This window comes from Lutzomyia longipalpis, chromosome 3 (genome assembly GCF_024334085.1).
Source record: "Lutzomyia longipalpis isolate SR_M1_2022 chromosome 3, ASM2433408v1".
Taxonomy (NCBI): Eukaryota; Metazoa; Arthropoda; class Insecta; order Diptera; family Psychodidae; genus Lutzomyia; species Lutzomyia longipalpis.
In genome coordinates this window covers 6253188-6260962 of record NC_074709.1, presented here as the reverse complement: position 1 = coordinate 6260962, position 7775 = coordinate 6253188, and the positions used below count along the sequence as shown (strand labels likewise).

At 35.7% G+C, this 7775-nt stretch overlaps 1 protein-coding gene across 3 annotated transcripts; it reads left to right on the top strand.

The window, feature by feature from the left end:
- Window positions 1–381: 381 nt before the first annotated feature.
- On the top strand, window positions 382–3667 carry LOC129791668 (L-dopachrome tautomerase yellow-f-like). 3 transcript variants are annotated; one of them, XR_008750735.1, is made up of 4 exons: window positions 382–495; window positions 1478–1754; window positions 1844–3259; window positions 3443–3667. XR_008750735.1 is itself a non-coding variant. In XM_055829939.1 (3 exons), exons 2-3 carry the CDS (start codon window positions 1631–1633, stop codon window positions 3130–3132), a joined length of 1413 nt encoding a protein of 470 aa, XP_055685914.1. In that variant the 5' UTR covers window positions 389–495; window positions 1478–1630; the 3' UTR covers window positions 3133–3667. The 3 variants fall into 3 exon arrangements, 2 of the variants coding, with proteins under 2 accessions (XP_055685914.1, XP_055685915.1); XM_055829939.1 differs by having other exon boundaries at window positions 389–495; window positions 1844–3667; XM_055829940.1 differs by having other exon boundaries at window positions 406–495; window positions 1533–1754; window positions 1844–3667.
- The last annotated feature ends 4108 nt before the right edge of the window (window positions 3668–7775 follow it).

Below are 7775 nucleotides of genomic sequence, written 5' to 3'. Positions count from 1 at the left end.
AGCGGGGCAAAAAAAGTCAGTTAAGGATTTGGAAAAGCAGGAAAAGCTCAAAATATCATATTTCCCAAAGCCAAATATACATTTAGAACATTTTTTTTGCCCTAGAACTCTTTCTCAGATCATTTTGTTGAAGAAAATATGATATTTTGAGCATTTTCCAAACACTTTAATGACTATTTTGCCCTACTCTTCCCTTCTCAAAGTTAAAAAGGAAAAACCAAGTGTGTTAAGGGTATAAAAATAAATCATTAAAAAAAACTAACTGAACTGTTTGCCAATTTATGATTCTGAAAAACGTGAAAAACTAATTTAAAAAATTCATTTAAAAATTCCACATCACGACTTGACTCAAAATTTATTGCAAAAGCAATTTTTTCATGCATTTTTCAGTCGTTCTCTCTCTTTGGAGCAGAACTTACATTTTCTAGTGCTAAATTAAAATCATCTTTAAGAATACGTGTCGTTAAGTTGAAAAACTTTCTAAAAATTCACCACGTAAGCTTTAAATCCCTTTCAACTGAACCACTGACATTAAAATCATTGATAAGTCTGTTGAAATGAATTCTTTTTGATAAGAAAGTAAACTTCACGTGCTTCCGAATTGAGGGCATTCCTCTGCAATCTTTTCTTTGAAGTGTAAATCACTAATATTGTGGGATTATCTAGATTTTCCACAATTCTAATCCCTAAGTTATCGTTATCAGAGTGAATACCAATCGATTTAATATTTTACTCAGCTAAGCATATTGAGAGTTTTTTGCTATATTGTTTGCCATGATTTTTGCCTTTATAAGCAGAAACTTTTAATGAAAATTCTATTGGAAATTTGTAATTAAAATTATTAAATAAAATCTCTTCCCCGATAAATTAATTTTTATTCTAAACTTTCAATAAAAATGACCCCGTTGATGAATTTTCTTTACAATTTTTTTCCCTCGCAAGTTTACCTTTAAAGAAATGAGGAAAAATTGCTGGAATTTTCCACTGAATTTCCGGTAGCCATCGTAAAGTGCAGACAAAGTGTTTGCAATATTAATTAGTGGGTGGAATTTAATTATTCTCTCGAGATAATCACGATGAAATCACTTCAATTACTTTACTTATTAATTACACCACCGCAAGACTTCCCTTCCACGATGGTTTTCCCTTTGGTTATCATGGGGATTTCCACAGGAAGAAGGAAAATGTAGTAAAGTGTACGATAGTTACCTAAATCAGTCAGACTGCAGACAATTAATTGGATGGGGGAGTAATTTAGCGGAATGTGTTTGCTTTTCCCTTTTCAAAAGAAAATTCTCCCGGATAAACTAAGGGTTGTTTGCGAAAGATTACCTTTCTGCTGTAGAAATGTGAAAATCTTTAAATAGAACAAATTTAAATAAAAACGGGAATGGGAAGAACAGGAAGAAATTCATTAATTCAAATTTAATATACACGAGACGCTTGAGAAGAAGATCTTAATGCCTTTTTTTGTCAGATATTCTTCTTCATTCTTACGACCATTCTTCGTTCATTGAACTTGCCGAAACCAGTTGATGTGCGTAAAATTTGGATGCTGCTTATTTTGGATGAATAAAAAGAACTATCGAATTCACGAAGAAGTTTAGTTGGTGCTGTTTCAGCTGCAAAGATGCATCTCTTTGGTATTTTTTGCTTCTTTCTTGTGGTGTTCTTTAACACTAAAGACACTTGTGCTGATATTCAGGATATGTACTACTGGAAAACACCTGAATTTGAAAATCAACCCCTAAAAGGTAAAGAAAAAACCATTCTTTCTTTGAAATTTTTGGCTGAAAATTTTCTTTTTCTTGAAGTTTAAAAAGTTAATTTTGGCAATTTTTAGACGACGACTACATCGGGCCTTACCCCTACTATATACGCTCCAATGTGGACGTTCTGGGATCTGGCTACCATGCCCAGAGTGGATTAATGATTGTAACCATTGGACGACTTAGGGAAGGAGTTCCAACAACCCTCAATGCTTTCTGCACTTCAGACTACCCTCCTGGCACGAGTCCACACCTTTGGGCTTTTCCAGACTACAAATCCAACACCCTCCTACCCTCGGACTACAGCACAAATGTTCACCAAGGACGTAAATTGGACCCAGAACCTACATCCGATGAATTGAGACACAAGAATCCCTACAACAACAACTACTACATAAAATCCGATTTACGCTTAATCTCCGTCTACCATGCAAGCATTGACAATAAGTGCAACAGACTCTACGTCATAGACACGGGAACAATGAGAACGAATGACAATGTGAGGTATTGGATTCAGAAGCCAGCTCTTGTTGTCTTCGATCTACCCCCAGATGGATGTACTACACGGAAATTCCCCATAATCCGAAGGGTTGAACTACCCGAGAGTGTCTGGAGGGACCCCCTGGGATTCGACTACGCCTCAATTGATCATCAAATTAAGGGTGGATGCGATGATATATTCATTTACTTCGATAACATCTTCGACAACTCCATCGTGGTGTATGACTATGTGAAGAATGATTTCTGGATGTTGGCCAATCACACGTCATTCCTCCCGGTTCCCGATGAATCCTACATCTTGGACAAGTACCAACTGAACTATGGCGTCATGAATATTGCTCTTGGGTGGCCCGATAAGAAGGGCAACCGTATTGCCTACTACGCCCCTGGTGCGAGCACCGCTGAGTATGCTGTTACGACAAAAACCCTAAAAGGGAAACGCAAAACTCAGTCTAACTTTGGAAGTGAATTCCGGCTGATAGGCTACCATGGGTGCAAGGGAAGTATCCATAGGCAATTCTTCGATCTCAGCTGCGGCGTCATGTTCTTCGCTCACATGGCATCAGGCGAGATAGCGTGCTGGAATGTTGGGAATCCCTTCAATCCCAACTACCTCCACACAATCATAAAGCCAGATCCATTTGAGGTCTTCTCAGACGTCTACGTGGACGCTGAAGGCTACCTCTGGATGCATTCCTGCTCAATTTACATTGTTCTCGGATCTAGTGATCCACTGGATATCACCAAAGTTAATTCAAGACTCCGAAAGGTTAGAGTTCAAGATGCAATCAGGGGTACTGTTTGTGACACCTACGGTGGGCTACCTGATGAGATTGCCTGGAATTATTTGGATGATCAGTAAGTTGTGAAGATAGATTACTACTGGAGTAGTAAAAATAACGTTTTAAGGGAAATTTTGGAAAAATGGATAAAAAATGATGAAAATTGCAAACTTTTCATGCTTCAGCGACGGTTATTTAACGATTTATGTTTGAATTTTTTAGATTAGATTTCATTTAGGTTTGAATTTAAATGATAAACTTAAAGCTTTTTCAATGATTACCTATCTTGGTTAAGGAATTAACCAGAAAGAAACTTTTTTCATGTCTCAGCGACGGTTATATAACTATTTAGGTTTGAATTTTTTAGATTTTAGATTAGATTTCATTTAGGTTTGAATTTAAATGTTAAACTTAAAGCGTTTTCTATAATTACCTAAATTGGTTAATGCATGAATTAACCAGAAAGAAATTTTAATGCAGTAAGGAGTCCTAAAACAGTTAAACCGGTTCAATTTCAATTAAATAAATAAATTAAATTCCTTAAGCTCAATATGTAAACTCTTCATGGAAACAGATTGAAATAAATTTTTGAAAATAAATTAAAATTAAAACGTGGAATAAGCAATTAATAATTTCCCAAGTAAAGATAGTAAATTTTCCCTGAAACTTTGTGCGAGAAAGTCGTGCAGTTCGTGTAATATATGTTAGCACAACACTGAGGCTAATAATGAGCCACAAACTATTCCATCAGCTGAAATTCTTGAGTAATTGAATTCTCGTGTTTTCCTTCTCCATTGGAGTTTAATGTTTGAAATCACTTTAACTGTTGCTCTGCCCACCCCCTCATTCGCCCTTTGTTTGGTGCCTCGGTCATTATCTTAGTTGGTTCATGCCCAACAGAGCAATAAAAGTCCGATGTGCACCCAGAGATGGGGGCGGATTACACAAAAGGGTGAGGCGACGATGCATTTCCGCCCCTTTCTTGCCATCATCCAATGTGTATGAGGTTCAAATTTCCCAGCCGCATAATTAAATTGGAAAATATGGGGTACAAAGGATACCCCCAGCTAACGGATAATAATGGTTCAATTAACCCGAGAAGCTCGACGAAAATGGGACCACATACTGCTTGTCGGGAATTAATTTAATGAGTAATTAGAAAATCATTCTAAATTTCACTACATAATACGGGAAAATAAGTTAAAGAACTTGGCAATGTGCTCACAGATTACTTGAAAATTTGTTGATGAGTTTGCAATTTTAGCTCAAAGTTCTCCTGATAAATTGACTTTATGTGGGAGAGCTTTTCTTTGTTATATAATTTTTAATTCGGATGATTGATAGAAAAAGCTTTTATAATTAATTTCCAGATAAAATATTTAAAAAAATGTAACTGATTTTGTATACTATCTAAAGGTTTATGAAACTTTCAGACCTTCCGAATGAAAGTTTAGGCACTTAGAACTTTTTTCCAATTTTAGACTTTAGGTTAAAGAATCTTAAAGTTTGGGTCGTATTCTACGACCAAGAAATCCCTGAAATCGATTGAATTTCAGAACAAATTCTTGAAAGTTCAGAAATTTAAAGGTCGCAGAATAGGACTCTTTATCTTAAAACTTCCTTAAACTTTCGCCTCATGCTTTTCTCTTCCCAGAACAAAGTTTTTCGCTTTAATCCAAATTTCTTGTAATTTTCTTTCCATAATTTCTAAATTTAGAAAGCAAAACAGGATGAACAAATTAAAAGATTTGAACGAAAATGTAAAGAATTCTTTTGTCTTAATTTTTTCAAGAGTTTCTTCTCTTCTCTGCAGCTTCTTAATTCTACCCATTTAAGAATTTCTTGGGAAGAAATCCTCACTACTTTTGCCTGCCTTCAATCGGCTTATTTACAGAAAAAAATCCTTTATTTTAGTCCGATATTGGATCGTATTTTGTGAGTAAAAAATCCTTAAAATCGTTGAAATTTGGATCTTATTCAGTGACCAAGAAACCCTTGAAATCTTTGTATTTTATACTGAAAATTTCAAGATTTCAAGCGAATTTCAATATTTTCTTGGTCGCTAAATACGAACCATTTAATTACAATATTACTCCACTCTCCCCAAATTGAGGTGAGAGAATTAAATAATAATTAAGTGCCAGATGCAGGTTTCGGTGATTACGTGGTCATTTGTGGGTGTTTAGAGTCACATACCCATGTATTTGCATTTGATAGCCAAAAGCACGCTCATTTCCGCCCGATAAACATGGCAAGTTAGTGCATTAATTAATTTAATTGCATTATATGTACATTTTCTCTCTGACATCCCCTCGCATAATTCTGGAAATTCCCTTCTTTTTTTTTTGTTGTAATTAATCATCCCCGTCAGATCAGAGGATTATCGGAAAATTCCTGTCATCACATTGCGAACAAAGCTACATCTCTTCTCACAGATTTCGACATTCCACGTTTGACGAGAAAAAAAGAATCTTCAACAGAAATCTTTTCATTTCCATCAATGTCCAGCAATTCGGAGAATTTTTGTATTACTTCAGTGCGAGAATATTTGAAGAAATTGTCTATTGAACGTGTTCTAGGCTGACGGGATGACATGTTCTTTTCCCCCTTCCATTATAATAAATTCTCAGCCTTAGTGGAGCTTTCAAGGGAGCTTTCAATTTTGTACGGATGGAATGAACGAGGCAGCCGAGAGGAATTTTTTTTGGGGACAAGTGGGGTGGTGGGAGACCAATAGAGCTAAAATCTTCATCACGACCATTGTCTCCAATGGACATCTTTGGCACTTGAGAGGCGCACCCAATAATGGTTGGATGTGTAATTAAGAAAATCCTCCTTGTGTCCTCTCCATCAGCCTCATCCGACGCTGTGGGTGCCAGAAGCCGCTCACGCAACAGTTTTCCGTTAACAAGACGACAGGAAAATCCCTTCGACAGTGAGCCCCCCGCCGTAGTGGGAAATTCAATCAAATACAGCTCAGTTCGCTGTGAATTTATATACATACATGTATGTATATGTACAATGTAGGCTGGCAGTGGTGGATGGGGGTGCGAGATAGAAAATAATGACAGGGGGATCAATGGTACACACAGTCCAATAAATAACCTGACATCGCTGTGGCAAAAGTACGTGCCACGTCAACATTCATATTCATTGGACTTCACTCTTGTTCTTCCCGCACCCACCCACACCATTGAATCCCGCAGCAGGAACAAATCCCGAGAGAGCTTTCGCATATCGGCTTACAAAATGAAGCGAACACCACTATCTTTACCCAATGTCAGGCAGCCAAGGAGAGAAGCTCGAATGGCACGATGAGGAATTCCTCGGAAAGGCATCAAATGGGGTGAAAATGAAAGGAATGACTGGGAAATTGGAAAATTTATTAATTTCACCGACTCTGGAATTTTTCGGCGACTTCTCCCATCATCGTCCTAGATATTTGACATCGATATACATATGTGGACAATAGTGGTGAGAATAGAGTTGAATTCTTTTCTTACAAATCATTTGCGATAAATTCTTGTTCTAGGGGATGAATGTTTTGCTATGTAGATAGGTGAGATAGATATTTTATTTGATAATTTTTAAAAAATTAAAATTAAAATTTAAAAAAATGGTACCTAAAGATTTATGTAGGAGAGAGTTTATTTATTATTTTTTTTAATTTTAGGGGAGAGTGGAACCTGGACGCTTGAGAAGTATCTTTAACGCTTCTTTAAAACGGTTGAACGTTAATCGTTTCGAATAAACGTTAAACGTTGTAAACACGTTAAAATAAATTGAATCACTAAAAATCCTTTAAAAAAACGTTAAAAAATTGTTTATTCTAACGTAGTTATGCTAACGATTAATTTCTCTTTTTTAACGTTTGACGTTTATTCTCAAATTTTACGTTTTACGTACTTAGAGCACTCGAACATCCTTCCTGGTTAAGCCACTTTTATTCCAAATTATTGAAATATTAATAAGCTAAAAAATACTACGAACTTTTCATATTTTTTTTCCTAATTATATGATCGGGGAAATCTTTTTATTTAAAAGATTTAAGGGATAAGTGAGTCAGACAATGCGGTTGAAAAACTAAGAAAATATATATTTCCCAAAGAGTTAAATCGAATGGACCCTAGAAAATTTCCCATTCTACAAATTTTCCTTAAACCACTATGATCTATTTGCACTTTTTAATTTTTCTTTTATCGTAAAAATTAACAAAATAAAAAAAGAAAAATAATCAGCTAAAAAGCTTTCAACTCAATATTAATCAAAGGAATGAAAAGACCTTGAAAATGATTTATTGGGACAATTTTTTGTAATTTATATCCTTTATCTATAACATCAAATATCTGTGAATTTTCCATTTTGACACCCACCCAGAATTTGGACAAACCCTATTTAATTTGGAATTTTCCTACCGTTTCCATCAATATGGTCAAAAAGATCCTTTTGATTGATTCTTCACATCCTCGCACGTCGACAAACTGAAGGAATTCCAATCCTTTTTGATATATCTTTCCCCAATGTCATCTCTTCTGTATGTTAGTCAATAAACATTGAAAAGGAAGGTTCTCTGACCCCTTGTTTATTCCACTGAAAAATAAAATAAAGGGAAGTTTTCCCTTAAAAAAGCTTCCTCGAGCCTATACTCCGAGAATTCTCTCACAAACTAGTTGAGCGTCTAATTGGGCTACAGCAGTTGAAGTTCTAAAGTCACCCCTCGAGG

Coding starts and splice junctions, on each gene's coding strand:
- LOC129791668 (XM_055829939.1), top strand. CDS start 1,631: ATGCATCTCTTTGGTATTTTTTGCTTCTTTCTTGTGGTGTTCTTTAAC. Junction 1,755..1,843: donor TGAAAATCAACCCCTAAAAG/GTAAAGAAAAAA, acceptor GGCAATTTTTAG/ACGACGACTACATCGGGCCT.